Source organism: Plasmodium vinckei (assembly GCF_900681995.1).
Source record: "Plasmodium vinckei vinckei genome assembly, chromosome: PVVCY_05".
Taxonomy (NCBI): Eukaryota; Apicomplexa; class Aconoidasida; order Haemosporida; family Plasmodiidae; genus Plasmodium; species Plasmodium vinckei.
In genome coordinates this window covers 287,679-304,905 of record NC_051297.1, presented here as the reverse complement: position 1 = coordinate 304,905, position 17,227 = coordinate 287,679, and the positions used below count along the sequence as shown (strand labels likewise).

At 24.2% G+C, this 17,227-nt stretch overlaps 6 protein-coding genes across 6 annotated transcripts; 4 read left to right on the top strand and 2 right to left on the bottom strand.

The window, feature by feature from the left end:
- Positions 1-335: 335 nt before the first annotated feature.
- PVVCY_0500770 (conserved Plasmodium protein, unknown function) lies at positions 336-1,541 on the top strand (the record flags this gene model as incomplete). The annotated part of the gene is made up of 1 exon (XM_008627449.1): positions 336-1,541. The coding sequence occupies one exon, from the start codon at positions 336-338 to the stop codon at positions 1,539-1,541; it is 1,206 nt and encodes a 401-aa protein (XP_008625671.1).
- A 1,153-nt stretch (positions 1,542-2,694) lies between these two features.
- Positions 2,695-3,590, top strand: PVVCY_0500760 (CDGSH iron-sulfur domain-containing protein, putative; the record flags this gene model as incomplete). The annotated part of the gene is made up of 4 exons (XM_008627448.1): positions 2,695-2,781; positions 2,997-3,066; positions 3,227-3,330; positions 3,495-3,590. The coding sequence occupies 4 exons, from the start codon at positions 2,695-2,697 to the stop codon at positions 3,588-3,590; spliced, it is 357 nt and encodes a 118-aa protein (XP_008625670.1).
- Positions 3,591-3,896: 306 nt separating this feature from the next.
- Positions 3,897-6,377, bottom strand: PVVCY_0500750 (4-hydroxy-3-methylbut-2-en-1-yl diphosphate synthase, putative; the record flags this gene model as incomplete). Its single annotated transcript, XM_008627447.1, has 1 exon — positions 3,897-6,377. One exon carries the CDS (start codon positions 6,375-6,377, stop codon positions 3,897-3,899), a length of 2,481 nt encoding a protein of 826 aa, XP_008625669.1.
- Positions 6,378-8,804: 2,427 nt separating this feature from the next.
- On the top strand, positions 8,805-9,830 carry PVVCY_0500740 (phospholipid scramblase, putative; the record flags this gene model as incomplete). The annotated part of the gene is made up of 1 exon (XM_008627446.1): positions 8,805-9,830. One exon carries the CDS (start codon positions 8,805-8,807, stop codon positions 9,828-9,830), a length of 1,026 nt encoding a protein of 341 aa, XP_008625668.1.
- Positions 9,831-10,271: 441 nt separating this feature from the next.
- PVVCY_0500730 (kelch domain-containing protein, putative) lies at positions 10,272-12,932 on the bottom strand (the record flags this gene model as incomplete). The annotated part of the gene is made up of 1 exon (XM_008627445.1): positions 10,272-12,932. The coding sequence occupies one exon, from the start codon at positions 12,930-12,932 to the stop codon at positions 10,272-10,274; it is 2,661 nt and encodes an 886-aa protein (XP_008625667.1).
- A 1,750-nt stretch (positions 12,933-14,682) lies between these two features.
- Positions 14,683-16,386, top strand: PVVCY_0500720 (citrate synthase, mitochondrial precursor, putative; the record flags this gene model as incomplete). Its single annotated transcript, XM_008627444.1, has 1 exon — positions 14,683-16,386. The coding sequence occupies one exon, from the start codon at positions 14,683-14,685 to the stop codon at positions 16,384-16,386; it is 1,704 nt and encodes a 567-aa protein (XP_008625666.1).
- Between the last annotated feature and the right edge of the window lie 841 nt (positions 16,387-17,227).

Sequence of the window (17,227 nt, the reverse complement as noted above, 5' to 3'; positions counted from 1 at the left end):
TAATATTTATTATGCATGCACAAAAATAGCTATAATTTTTTTTTTGTCGTTTATGGGTTTTATACTTTAGAATTATTCAGTTTTTTGAATTAAAAATATTTCTATTTATTCCGTTGAATATAAATGGAGAGACAAATATTTGAAAATGAATGAATAAGTATAAATAGGAATAAATAAAAAAGCAATTATATATGCGTATATATTTATACGTATGTAGTATTATATAGAAGTGTATGTTCTGCATTTAGTTCTGTACAACACTAAATACAAACTTTTTATTAAAAGGAACGCATACGCATTTATATATAATGCCTCTTTTATATAAACATTAAATAATGAACGATCATGAAGTAAAATCACCATTATTGGATGGTAAAAATATGCTAGAAAACAAAAAGAATTGTAAAATATGTAATGCAGGATACAGACGATTTATCAATAATTATATAAAATGGGAATTAGTTCTATTATGTGTTAATATTTTATTATGTCTGATACTTATATTTAAATATGCGAGAGATAAACAATTAGATAGGATTCCTAAAACTGTGTTTAGATCCAAAAAAAGTATAGGGCATTTTACCCAAGGATTAATGTTTGTTCTTTTATTGGTCCCATTTAAATTTACACAACAAATTACAAAATTTTTAGTTGATGCATCAGGAAATAAAAACATTTGTAAAAATGATAAAATTGAAAAAAATAATAATGAACCCGATACAAAAGAAATTAATATAGAAAGCACCGAAGATGATATAACAAAAGTAAACTCACACATATCTGACGAAATTGTGGTAAAAATAGATAATATAGACATTAAGGATGGTGTTGAAGAGAATTTGGATAATAAAAATCCCGAACATATTTTAAATGAAAATAAGAAAGAGCCTATAGATGAAAAAAAAGACCTTTATGATATTATTAATAGTACAAATAATAAGAAAGAAAATTATTCTGAAAGCGAATTGCTTTTAAAGAATCTAATTTTTTCTTATAATACACCAAAATATAAAAAAAATGAAATATATTTTTTTTTTTTATGTGCGAAGTTATTTTCAAGGAATAAGTATAATATTATCTTTTTGTTAAAGTATATCGGTTGTTTTTTATTGATGTCTTCTTATCCTTTGTATAATTTAATCAAGAGGAGAATTAATTATAATTTTTTTTATTATTCCTCTTATTATATGAATGCATTTGATTTTGCATCTGGGGTATTATTGGGAACATTGCTTGTTTTGATATATGGAATAATAAATTATTTAATTGGCGTTATGTATACTAATAGAAAAAATGATAGATATTGTTTTTGGGATAATTACCATTTTTTAAATGACATAACATGTATATGCGATGAAACTATCCAGAATACCATAAAAAATGATCTACGTTTAAAAAAAATAACAGAAGCATACTTTAATGTATATTATAATTATAAAACCCTTCTTTTTATGGGAATACTAATATTGTCAGTTGTATCAGTCTTTTCCTTTTTCTTTACATTAAGTTCTATTTTAGCATATCAACACGCCTATAATTGACACACTCACACACAAGCTTTTACTTTGCACACTTTGTTTATTTTTACTTTTTTTCGTAATAACATTTTTGTTTTTATTGCACATTTGTTTGAAGATTTGTTTTTTGTTTTCTTCTATTGATTTTGTGTTACTTACAATTTGCTAAGGTAACAATATTTATTTTTTTCCCTTTCTTGTTTGTTATTATTGATAATGTTTTAAGAATTTGAAGAAGAGGTAAGGAAAAGTATACTAATTTCTATCACAAATTGAATAATAATTCGAATTAGTGAGAACATAGTGTACCCATTTTTTAATTTATTACCAAAATATTTATAATATATAATTATATAGTAGTACATCATAAATGTACATATATAAAACCGTGATTAATTTTATCCTTTATTTTTTTATTATTATTTTTTGCTTCATTTGAACAATATATTTTATGCTAATATTTTAATGATTAAAATTTTTTTTATATATTGTATCAACTTTTGAAAAGTATAATATAATTAAAAAAATTATGAAACATAAATCATTAGAAATATAAGGATAATAAATTGTATATAATATGATATATGCTATGAAATGTTTTTAGAACAATAGTGCTTCCTTTAAAAAAAAAGGAAAAGGAAAAAAAATAAAGAAAAAAAAAGCTTGCATATATGTATATTTATTTATTCATTCGTATGTTACGGGTAACTTTTTTTATGTAATGTATTACATACGAAAACTAAAATTTGTGAAAACAAAATTTGCATATAATTTTCCCCTCCTTAAAAATATAATACTATTTTATATATACTATATTCTGGGAAGATAATGAAAAGTTTAAAAAAATATTTTCCATAATATATATTTATTTATATATGTATGCATATTTTTTTATTTTACTAAACACACGTGAAGGGCAAAGTTCACCCATGGAGCTGCTCTTTCAATAATAATAAAAGGATTAAAATAAAAAATATGTAGAATATTTATTTTAGAAATGTAAGAAAATCAAAAATTGAATAAAGAAACAAGAAAGTTTATACATTGGAAAACTATTTTAAATAAAATACAAGGGTATATATATAATTATAATTGCAAAAATAAACTATAAACACAGCGGTGTGTGTACAACAATTTTAACGATTAATTAAAGGGGCAATAAATATATTTTGAAAAAATGAGTTGGGAACAATGGTGGCCTCATGATCCAGTTGTAAAATCAGACTCACTTGATCCTTATCTTGTTAAAGTAGAAAAAAATAAGGTACTAAAATTATACGAAAAAGGAAGGAAACAACAATATATATAATTAATACATATTATGTATTTGGACATTTCATAACACACATATATATATGTGTGTGTAGTATTCATTTACATATTTGCTTTGAGTGTTAAAAAAAATAGCCATTTCTATAACATTCATGCAATAAATTGCAATAAAAATAGTAACTTCTTTTAAACACAATGTAAATATAGGTTTATTGGTATTGCGCGTGCGGATCGAGTAAAACTCAACCATGGTGTGATGGAGCACATAGGGGAATAGGTAAACATTAATATTAAAGTGGTGTAAAATGGAGAAAGCTATTGCATATATTTGAATGAATGTATTTTATTTTTTAACAAAAATTATGTGTGCAATATCTATCCTTTATCACATGAATGATTATATTATTTATTATATTTCATAATTTTTTTTTACAAAGGAATTAAGCCTTTGATGTATATACCACAAACAAGCGGTTATAGACTTTTGAGTGGCTGCAGACAAAGTACACATTTGCCGCATTATGATTTTTCCGATTTATGGGTAAAGATAATACACGAAAATAATATTAATATTAAGTTTTGTTATAAATAATTAAACATATAAATGAGTAAAATAATAATTAAAAAAAACATAAAAAAATAAAATAGTTTTAAAGCACAACAAATATGTTAATATATGTTATTTTTTTCTTGAAACATTTTTAGGTTCGAGCAAATAAGAATGTCCCAAAGGCTGCCCTATTTACATATGTTGCATGCTTTTCATTTGGTATTATGACAACATGGTTATTTCATCCATAAATATGAAATATGTAATAATAATATAATATATTATTTTTTTCTAACATGTTTTAAACTTTATTTTGTACATTTCCTTTTCCCTCTTTTAATTGCTATATATATGTATGCATACATATGTAAATGGTTAGCAATAATACGGATAAAAAACAAACTTGTAAAATTTTTTCTTTTGTATAAATTATAATTCATATAATATGTTTACAGTAAATATTTTAATAAATAAGTCAATATATGCATATATATAGGTATCTGCAAATATACATAGTTCTTATGTACACACCATCCTCCCAGGTTCATATTATATCCTTACGGATCTTCCCATTTGTTATGTTTCTTAATTAACTCTATTAATCTATCACATGCTTCTTCTTCGGGAATATTTCTATGAACTAGTTCTTTTCCATAATACAAATCTATTTTTTTTGGCGCACTTCCAACATAACCAAAATGGGCATCTGCCATTTCTCCTATTCCATTAACTATACATCCCATAACAGCAATTTTGACCCCTTTTAAATGACCCGTTAATTTCATTATTTTTTTAGTAGTTTCTTGTATATTAAATAATGTTCTACCACATGAAGGACATGATATATAATCGGTTTTAAATAACCGAATACGAGTATCTTGTAATATATTTAGTGTTAAAAATGAATTTAATGCAACTCTAGTTTTTATTTGGTCATTTTGTTCTTTTTTTGCAGCAACATTATTATCAGTTACATTAACAATTAATCCATCTCCCATTAAATCGATTAAGCAAGTTCCTACATATACTGTTGAATTTACTAATATATCATCGTAATTATTTGAATCAATATTAGCATAATGTATATAAGGTATATCTATATTTAAAGTCTGTAGTATTTCATTTAACCTTCTTGTAACTAATACATGCTCATATATATTATCTGATTTTAATATAAAAAATAAAGGTTGTGGATTTAAATCTTTAATTTTTTCAATAAATTTAATATCTTCTTTTCCATTTAATACGATTGCATATCCCTTTACATTATTCTGTTCAATTCCATCTTTGTTATTTTTTTCTAATAAGTCTAACATATCTGCTAATGTTGAATAATATAATATATTTTGGTTATTGGGTTCATTTACTTTTAAATTTTTAATTAACTCCGCAGATTTTGGTTCATATTCTACCAATACATGTAAGCCTGCTTCCATTAATTTCTCAACAGTTTTTTTTGCTACATTTGTTAAATTTTCAAAGTCATTTATAATAATTATATCAGTAGTTTTGGCACCTTTTTTTAAATTTCCATTTTTATCCAATTCTAAATTTAAATCTTTAAATATTTGTAAAGAATCTTCTAATTCTTTTACAGTAACTACATTACCTATTGTACACTCCTCATGTAGCACATTTTTTTTTTTGACAACGTTTCTCTTAACTATATTATTAAAATTTCTAAATGTTTCATTGAAATTATGAAAATCTACTGTTGTATAACGATTGTTTCTATTCGTAATGGTATTATTGTTTTCCTTGGTCTGGTCCACCATATAACTCGAAGGTTGTTGATCCGTATAAAATATTCTTTTCTTTAAATTTCCGATCAATTTTTTGCAAGGGTTTAATTCCTCCCATGGATCTTCAGTCAAAGAAATTCGGATAGTATCACCTATTCCATCATACAATAATGATCCAATACCTAAATAAGATTTTATTCGTCCATTATCACCAAATCCAGCTTCAGTAACACCTAAATGTATTGGGAACATTATATTATTTCCCTTTTCATATTGTTTAGCCACTAATAATCTATATGATTGTATCATAACATAAGCATTTGATGCTTTCATAGAATAAACTACATTAAAAAAATTATTTTCTATACATAAATCTGAAAATTCAAAGGCCGATTCTACCATGCCTAGAGGTGTATCACCATAATATGATAACATTCTTGCCGATAAAGAGCCATGGTTAGTACCAATTCTCATAGCTCTATTTAATCGCTTACATTTTTCTATTAATGGTACAAATTTTTCTTTTATAAATAATTTACCATCTTCAAACTCTTTTTTCCCATATACTTTATCTTCCCATTTTTTTCTTCCATCGACATAATTTCCAGGATTAACTCGTATTTTGTCATATATATCTGCTGCCATTAAAGCTATTTTAGGATTAAAGTGTATATCTGCTACTAACGGAATAGTAATATTTTGTGATAATAATGTGTCTTTAATACGATAACTTGCTTCAACTTCTTGCACACCTTGAACTGTTAGTCTTACTAAATCGGCACCTAAATCTTTGCATTTTTTTATTTGATCAACACATTCTTCGACATTTCGGGTATCACAACTTGTCATTGTTTGAATAGCAATTCTATTATTTCCCCCAATCTTTACATTTCCAATTTGTACTTCATGCGTTGGTAATCTTTTATAACGTTTAGTGCATTCACAATATTTTTTTATATCTTTTATTAAATTATATTTATCTTCATCTGTTTTTATTTGTTTAATGCCTTCATAATCACCATTTTCATCACTGCTAAGTGAGTTAAATTTCATTTTTTTTTTTCGTCTTCCATGTAAACTTTTTCCAAAGTACTCACCCTTTTCACACGCATTATTATTGCATCTTTTCCTACTTGTATCACTTAGTAAAAACTGGTACATATTTTTTTTATCATTATTTTTGGCTCTTACAAATATGGTAGAAATATTAGAATGGTGGTTAAGGAAATTTGTTTTAAGTTTTATATAGCAATAAAACCCTACTATAAACAATATTAACCGTTTTACGCGACACATTTTCGTATTTAAAGCATTATTGAAAGTGAAAAATTGTAAACAGTAATAATAAAAAAATGTATAGAAATGATATAATGATAATATAATACATTATTCATTTATGCATATATGGAACCCCATTGGGGAATATGTGCACATTTTGTATATATAGGAAGATAAAGATAGCAAATTATGGAATATAAAGAAACAAACTGTAAATATGCATACTGGTTATCTCCATTTCTTATACAACATATTTCTCGCCATTGATTGTACCCCTTTTTATGAATTATTATATCTCTAGTTTGTTCTTTTCCTCTCTTATAGAATTTATTCAATTATTATTATTTTCCATTATTTAATGGCAATTTTATCGTTTATATTACATTTGAAACAATCTTGCTAGTTATTGTTGCATATTACAGCTTTGTATTTTATATTTTTTCTAAAGCGGCGACGAAATTTCAATTTCTCTTTTCAAAAAAGTGTTATTTTTTTTTAATATATTTTTTTAATTAATGTTAAAATAAAGCTCTTTTTAATGTTTTCTTTTGATGTTCAAATGGAGTTTTTATTTAGTACGTTTTAGATTTTGAGTATGTTTATAGATTGTACCGAGTATTATATATATATGCAAATATATTTATAAAGCTTATATATTTTTTCTAATTGGCGTGTTTTATATTATATCATAATTTGTATTCGGTGTTTTATTTCCTTAACTATTTTAAATTTTAACAATAATTAAAATTTTTTTCATTTTTATATAAGTAAGAATACATACATTTAAATATATAATAGATTTTTCGTATAGCCAAATAAGTGTTAATATATGTTGAAAACATACAACTTTATGGGGATTTTCTGGGGTTAACTATTACAAGCATGAATAAATTAATTACCATTTTTTAATACGTATTATGAATATTCCTTTAAAAAAATTAAATTATGGCTAATTATTGCAATAGCATTTAGAGCGATGCTTAAATAATTATATTATGAAGCATAGTCTAAATAAATATTAATCTTAAAAGCAATGTTTATTATGACCATCGTATTTTTTATCATGGGTATTCCCACTAAAATTTTATAACATTCAGAATCGTGTGCAATAAACTTATATATATGTGTGTATTAAGTAAATAGTTTCAGACGTGATGTACGCATGTGTCAATTCATATGTGAATTTATTGGTTTCTTAGTATCAGGCAATTTTCCTAATGATAAATCCCCATTTTATTAAGCCTTTTGGTCACACAAACTTTCGTTTATTTTTTAAAGATTAAATCTATTATATTATAATTTAAGAGTATCATTTTTAATGTTTTATAAATAAATAACCCCTTATTATAGGCTTCATGCAACATGCTCAATGCTTATATTGTAAAAGCCGTATAACTATAGCTTTTTATTTGTTATATATTTTTATTTCATTGTATATGTTTTGGGAGAAATAAATAGCAGTGATAATGCCCGTCTTGCAAATGATAAATACTGCTGCACATTTTCTTTTTTCTTTTATTCGAGTAAATCCAACTTTTGATATGTTGTTAAGCCTTATTTAATATAATTATTTACTTTTATTACGCATTAATAATTTTATAAAACTATATATAGCCAATAAATTATATAGCATCCTTTTGTTTAAAGTACTTAATGCCTATATATCATTATGATCATTATAAACTTTATTTTATTTTATAAAAATTATATGAGAATATTATTTCCAATAATAAGTAAAAATACTTAAAATGTGAACATAATTAATATAGTCCTATATATATTCATCATATAAAAATTAAAAAAATGACCTTTGGACTCATAAAAAAACAAAAATATACGAAAAATTTTATTTATCATAAAAAAGCTTTGCTAAGAAATATAAGAAATGTATTAATTTCAAAAAAGACATTAATGAAAAGAAATTATAACTGTTCATTAAATTATATGCATTTATCATAATACGCAGATTTAATTAAAAAACGAAATTTTTAATGGATAATTGGATATTCATTTATATGTATAAACATTTTCGAAAAGTTTTTCAGCATCATAAATTTTATCATTTTATAAAATTGACTCTATAAATTGTTATTCATATATTCTACATTAATTATTCGCGAAAATCGGTAGCAAAAGTGTGTATATACATGAAAATTCTTATAATTTTATGAATATATATTTTTTGGTAATATGCATAAAGATGCGAATTTAATATTTATATAGACTGAATTTAAAAAAATGTAAGCACATTATTTTAAGTGTAGTGATTGATATATTTATTCAATTGGATTTAAAGACCCATATTTTTAATTAATATATTAAATTGCCTATATAATACTATTCATGCTACTGTCATATTATTATAACATATAATTTTTACAAAAGTATACTGCATATATTTGTCTGTGTTAGCGAGTTACAAAAAATATACAAATTTTATAAAAAATGAATAACCAATTTGTAAATACATCCCTAAAAAACGCAATATATACATCAAATATGATAAACAAGGACCAAAATCAGAGCGCCATCCAACAAAATATGAACAACCTAAACATGAATTATCAAAATATGAATAATCCAAACATGAATAACCCAAACATGAATAACCCAAACATGAATAACACAAACATGAATAACCCAAACATGAATTATCAAAATATGAACAATCCAAATATGATTAACCCAAATATGATTAACCCAAATATGAATTATCAACAATACCCCCATGTAATTCCCCCGCCACAACAACAAATGGGTATGTTTTCAAATGATTGGAAATCTGTCTTAGCCCCCATAAAAAGTTGTAGAATAAAACAACAGTTTGATGATAGAGAGTTTTTAGCTGATTATATAATGGGTATGAAACTTGATTTCAATAATAGATATTTAATTTTAGATTCAGCAACTGAAATTTTAAAATTTACTGCCATTGAGAATTCTGAATGTTTTAATAGAAATTGTTTCCCGAAAATGTGTATCCCAATTAATATGAAAATATTACGTCATGGAAAGGAATTAGCTAGACCGGATATTGTGGTTGAAAAGGATTGTTCATGTACAGTATGCTGCTTAAATAGACCAATTATTAAAATGTATGATTTTTCAGATAATAATAATAAAAAATTAATTGGTACAATAAGAACCCCATTTAGTTGTTGCTCTTTCAAATTTGATTTGTTCGATGCATCAAATAAAAAAGTTATTTATATGGATGATACATGTTGGCAAATAAGTCTTTTATGTCCATGCCCATTTGGTCCATTTAAAATTAGCAATTATTATTTACGTGATGCAAAAACAAATGAACGAATAGCACATTTACAAAAAGAAGTTCCTTTCTTAAAATTTATAAAACGAGATATCGATAATTACACTTTAAATTTTGAAGATGTTAAAAACCCAGAATGGAAAATGATGCTCTTGGCATTTTCATTATTTTTAGATTATATATATTATGACACCAAATAATATATAATGCACTTGATGATGGAAGTTATGAAGACATTGAGTAAAAAACAATCAGAAAACACATATAATGGAGTTGTATAAATATAGAGCAATTTTCTAAAAGGGAGGCTCACAGCTCTTTTTATATTTTTATTAAGGTTAATATAATATTAATTTTAGTAGCATCTCTTTGTATATTTATTTGTTTAATGTGAAAATTACTTCAGTTTTCAAAATATATAATTAATATGTTTAATTAAAAGTTTATTATTATTACTTTTATAATATCTAAGTGTATATGCATATTTTTAGTTAAGCATACTTAAAAAAATATATATATTTAAGAAATTACAACATTATTAAAATTCAAATTTTTTAAAATTAAGGATATTGTAAAACACAAAAAAAATTTATAAATAGATATACAAAGGATATATAAATATGTGTAACTTATCGATTCGATCAATCATTTATGGAAGAAGAACTTTCTTCATTTTCATCTGAATCATCGTCATCTACACTTCCATCATATTCTTCATCTAGGAGCAATTCCCTGTATTTATCAATTTTTTTGTAATATACTTTAAGCTCTATGTATTTTTTTTCACACAAAATAAAGGCATCTTTTCTACTTTGCTTATTCTCATTTGGTGTGTTAAGTTCTTTCAACCAATGTTGTTTTGTTCTTGCAAAAAATTCATTTAAACTTTCGTTAGGATCAAAATTCAATCCAAATGTTTCCATTTTTATTTTATTTTCGATTTTTTTAATTTTATTATGAAGTATTAATTCTTCAACTTCCTTCTCATCTTTGTTGGAATCATCAATTGATATAATAGAGCTCGAGTCAGATTCTTCTACATATATTTCATCTAAATTACCTTTATCTAATAAATTCCATTTTTCTCTTTTAAAAACATTAATTTTCCAATAATCATTAAGCATAATTTCATTATTTTTATATTCATACATTCCACCAAATAAATATAAGTCTTTATTTATTACAAATATATGGCTATTTATTCTTCCTATAGGTTCGATATCATTTATTATGAATTTCATTTTTTTATGCTCTTCATTATTGCTTTCTATGTCTGAGTTTACTAAATTATTTATCTTCTCATCTATTTGTTCATCTATTTGCTCATTTATTTCTTCATTTACTTCTACTTTTATTTCTTCGTTTATTTTTTCTTTTATAATAAAATTGCTTATTTCTTCATTTATATAACAATTATTTTCCCTCTCTTTCGAATTATTTATATTACCATTGCTTAATTCAATATTATTTTCTTTCAAATATGAGCAATTTTTAACGATCGAATAATTATTATCAATATGTTGATCTACAATAGTACATGCTTCTTCCTTACTTGATAATATATCTGATTCGTCGTTTTTTGTAACATCGCTATTACATTCTCTTTTATAATTCGATGTTTCTGATTTTTCGTCTTCTTCTTTATCTATTTTTATAATTTTTTTATTTCCATTTTCATCAAAATATACAAAAATATTAGAATAATATTCATCATCATTATCATCATTATATAAATTGTTTGAATTGCAACTATCTAAAAAATTGGGTTCCTTAAGCTTATTATTTTTTTTCTTTTTTCTCGAAGATTTTACCTCATCCTCTGTTCCGACTTGTTCTTCATTTTCTACTAAAAGGTCACCATTATTACTATTGTTTTTATTTTCATTACTGCCTTTCAGTTTTAATTTGCTTGATTCCTTTTCTTCTACTTCCTTAGTATTTTTTTTTAAATTTGCTGTTTCTATATTTTTTAAACTTAAATAAGACCAACGCTCTTTATTCATATCGAATACATATAAATCGTTGAAAAATATGGAATGCATATTTAAGGATTCTTCCATTTGGTTGTTGTTTTTTGCATTTGAATTATTTCCTTTGTTGGTATTTTTTTTCGAAGCGTTTTGATCAACTTGATCGAAAACACCACCAAATAAAAATAAAGAATTTTTATAAACACATGTACTAAATCCCACCCTTTTCGATGGTTGGAATGTGCTTTTTTTTAATTTTTTAAAATTTACTGAAATATTATTTTCACACACAAAGTTTATATTTAAAACCCATAAATCGTTGTAATAAAATCCAATCGCATTTCTTGAAGTGCATTTTACTTGGGAATATCCACCATAAATATAAATGTTTTTAAATTTTGTATCTGTGAATAAACTTACACTTGATCTTTTTGATGGCATATATGAATCAAGGTCAAAATTTTTAAAAAATTTACTCTTCAAAATTTGAGAGTCATTACTTCTATTTTTTTTTTTTTCATTTGTTACGGTTGCTGATGCATTATTTTGACTATCTTTACCAGGAATGGTTCCAGTACTACTTTCAGATAACTTTTTAAATAACGAATTTGTATATATGTTTGTTAAGTTAATCCATTTATTACTATTTATTATATACATATATATATCATTAAAATATTCTACTGATTTTCCATTATCAAAAAAACCACCAAACATAACTATTGAACTTTTCCATAGTATCATTCTATGCCCACTTCGTGGCGATGGCTTATCGTCTTTAGTATTTTTTGTTTCCAATTCTTCAAAGACATTATTTTTTATATCAAATGCCCAAAAATCATTATAGTGAAAAAATTGGGTATTCGTACATAATTCCCCACCAAAAATGTACAATTTTTTATTATAATAAACTGCTTGATGAGAACATCGTGGTTTAGGTTTTTTAGATGTTGTAAAATAATATTTCCATTTATCTTTTACTACGTTGTATTTAAATAAATCATTATATGCTATTAGTTCATTATTATTATTATATTCACCCCCAAACAAAAGAAATTCTTCTTCGTTAATAAATGTAATAGAGCAATTAGACCTTGGACTTGGCTTTTCACATTCTACAAAACTATTGTTTGATGTTGTGTTTATATTTATATGACCATATTTATCCTTTTTATTTAAATTTTCATAGTATAAACATATTGTTTCAAAATCCTCATCATTTAAACTATTTGTTTTTTTTTTTTTTGATTTTAATGACTTAAGTTTCTGTTTTTCTTTTTTCAATTTTGCTTTTTCCTTTTTTTCTTTACTTTTTTTATCTTTCTTTCCCATCTTTAATTATTTTTCAGGTTAAATTATTTAAAACTTTTGTATCAAAATCAATCTATATTTTATCGATTTTATTTAATGTTATTTTTAATTAGCGTTTTTAACGCATACCTAACATATTTTTATTTTTACCCCATATATATATACATATACTCAATTGTAAATGATATTTTCTTTAATATTTTTTAATTATTCAAGGATACCCAATTAAATGATACCTTTTAGTTTGGTACTTAATTCCAGACCCCCCAAAAAAATGGAAATTTTTATTATTGCCATTTATTATACAACCTTACATTGTGATCACATATTATAACAATTAGTATTATTTTTTTGTACCTATAGCATTAGGCTATTCGTATCACCGTTATTTTCGGTGTTATTATTTTATTTATATTATTTAAATGCATATATTAATATAAAAATATGGAATTTATATATTTTTTTTATATTTTTCATATATTTTATAAAAATGAAAATGTGAAAATAATTATACGAACCTGGATGAATATAAAATAACGAATTGTACTATACACATAAAATTTGTGCTTCTTTTTTTTATAATCCCTTTTTTTATTTCAAATTTTCCTTTATATTTTCGTGGAAAAAATAAGAATCGTTGATTTTTTGTATTAAGGTGATGCTAAGATATTTTTATATATTTGGACCCATTTTCACGAATAAAATTATGAAAATATGATTTTTTTTATACAATTTTTTTGTAATGTTTAATTTTGTTTTAAATGGACAAAGCATAGTGTTAATATATTATTAAAGAACAATTATACGATTTTAAAGATCTACAACATTTTGTATTTTTTTTGTGAAATTGAACTATTTATGTGTATGAATAAAATGCATAAAATATTCATTTGAGCTGTTCCCTTTTTACTTACGCTTAATCCATCATTTTCATTGTATACAGAAACACATAGAGGTAAATAATTTTAATAAATCCACATTTTATATTAATTGCGCATGTCCATGTAATAATCACATCTTTTGTTTTAAACGAGGATATAGAAAATTGTGTACCACGATTTTTTCAGTGGCATTAATTAAAAAATAAATAAGTTAAAATAAATACACAATAAAGTTAATGAAGAAGCAGCTTGCTTACATTTAGATATACATTACTTTATGCCGTATATTATTATGAGCTATACAGTTAATTGATATAGACATGCACAAATATATAAAATAATGTTACGTACAAATAAAAAAAATAAAATAAATGCCGGAAAAATGAAAAAATCCCATTTGAGTATAAAGTATGGGTGATATATATGTACTAATATTTTTCTGTAAATATAATATTTTTTTAAAACCCAATGAATTATATAATAATATAATATATACATCATATAATTAACAAGATATATTACTTTTTTAAGAAAATTTTGAAAACATTTTTTACACATGCGTTTACAAAGAATAAAATAAAAGTGTGCAAAAATTAAAATTTAAGCTGAGTTTAATTTCCATATACGGCTTGCAGTCGATTAAAAGACCAAAAAGAAAGAAAGCAAACATAACAATAAATCATAGTAATAATAATAAATAATTAAAAGTCTATTTTTTTTTCGTTTTATACTGTTTCATTATATGTTCCTTGTATTTTACAAATTCATAAAACGTTGTATTTTATAGTATTTGTAATTTAAAGGGAAATTATATATTAGCAGTGTGTAAATATATTAATACGCGCACAAAAAAGGCAAAAGTGTAACACATATGTACATTTTTTGCAAAAATGACGAAAATAAGAAACATATCACATAATGTTGTCTTTACAAAAAATAAAAGAGATTTTGATATTATATTTAAATGCCAATATAAAAAAACATTTTTTCATAGCACCCCAAAAAAAAAATGTTGTGAAAAACAATTAAATACCTACAATGAAAAGTTAGTAAATAAGAATAAAATGTCTATTCCTTCCGCCTCTTCTTATATGTTTCCAATAAAAAAGGATAATATATTAAACAAAAATCATTCTCGTTATTTTTCTACTAATAATATAAATGAATCAAACTTATATATTAAAAACTATTCTAAGATAAAGCAACATATTAACAACATAGATGGTGAAGAATCTACTATTATGAATATTTTGAAGGAAAAAACCCATGATTGCATAAAAAAAACGAGAGAACAACTAAAAACAATTATTCATACATACCCCAATACACCAATATCTATATGTACACCTAATAATGTGATTGGGGGGTTAAGAAATACTATAACTTTAATTACTGATACATCTATTTTAGAGAAGAAAAAGGGAATATTATTTAGAGGTAGGTCTGTAGATAAAATTTTAAAAGACTTTCCAAAATGGGACGAAACATGTAAATATCCAATGGCTGAAGCTATGTTGTGGTATTTATTAACAAAAGAAATACCAGGAATAGAAAATTTAAAGCTTTTTTCACGAGAATTATATTGCCGAGCAAACAAAATTCCACCATTTGTTTTTGAATTTATAGATAACATACCACCATTTACACACCCTATGAGCCAGTTAATAACTACAGTTTCTTTTTTAGAATCATTATCCTTATTTAAAATAAAATATTCGGAAGGGATATTAAAAAAAGATTATTGGAAATATATTTTAGAAGATGCTGTTTCTTTAATTGCTCAAATTCAAGTTATAGGGGCATATATTTTTAAAAGAACATTTATTGACAATTCTATTAAGAACGGAGATGGAATTAATTTAGACATAGATCTTGATTGGTCAGCTAATTTTTCTAAATTGATTGGCTATGATAGTAATCAAGTAAAAGACTTGTTAAGATTATACTTTTTATTGCATAGTGATCATGAAGGTGGAAATGCAAGTGCCCATGTATCGCATTTAATAGGAAGTACATTAGGGAATCCATATTTGTCCTTTTCCGGATGTGCTATTGCATTATATGGGCCTTTGCATGGTTTAGCTAACCAAGAATGTCTAAATTTCTTGCTAGATATAAAAAATAAATTAGGTGATAATAAACCATCATATGAATTTATTGAAAAATATGCAAAAGATTATTTAAATTCTGGAAGAGTCATACCTGGGTATGGCCACGCAGTTTTAAGAGTTCCTGATCCTCGCTTTCTAGCTTTTAGAAATTTTGCTTTAGCTAACTTTCCAGATGATCCATTAGTGGAAATACTTGAAATGTGCTACAAAGTAATACCCGGAATTCTTTCAGCAACTGGGAAAGTTAAAAATCCTTACCCAAATGTAGATTGTTATAGTGGGTCATTATTATATCATTATGGAATTAAATATCCCGAGTACTATACAGTATTGTTCGCGATTTCTAGGGCGATAGGTGTGATGTCACAATTAGTTTTATCTCGAGGTTTAATGTACCCATTGGAACGTCCCAAATCAGTAGATATACACAATTTAAGAAAAATCTGTGAAAAAAATTATGTTAAAATAGAGGAATTCGAGTAAGTTAGGATCAGAGCAAATGGAAGAAAAAAAAACAAAATATGATGTATATCATAAGTTGTAAAAATAAGAAGGAATATTTCGTGGAAAACATTTCCCATACATCTAAGCCATATTTTGGCCCTTTTTAAGGTGGGAAATTCATTTATATTTGTTTCGTCATTCCAATATAACGATAAATATAGGAAAATATACGCGAAATGCGTCAAAATAATAATATAGCGAGTTATAAATAAATTTTAAATAAAGAAAAGGGGGGGAAACCATTATCCATGATATTTTCCTAACCATTTTAAAGGATGCTATATAATAGAATAGTGGTTATAATTAAACCTCTATGTGAAATATTTGTATATTCATTTTTTTATCTAATATATTTTTTTGTAATTTTCAAATGTTTTGAGGAAATACACTTTAATAATGTGTAAACTAGTATGCTATAATATTTAAGATAAACATACAAAAATAAAGTATATTTGTTTGGTTCTCTCATCTATGTAACCGTATACATAAATGGGGATAAAATATTGCATATCATATATACATTGCGAACACATATATCCAATGTTTGTATTTCAATACATAATTTAAACAAACCTGAATACCTTTTTGAACACAAACCTTTTTATTTTTGCAGTATTTTACAATTTAAATTATATCAAAAAAATAAAACAAATTTTAATTTAGATAACATATTTATATAGTGAAAACACTTATGTAGGATATTTAACAAATATCTAATAGATTAGTTACTAATCTATGTAATAAATAACATACAACAAATTGATCTAATATAACACTCAAAATGTATTTCATTTTATACGCTTTCTATATTTTAGATAAC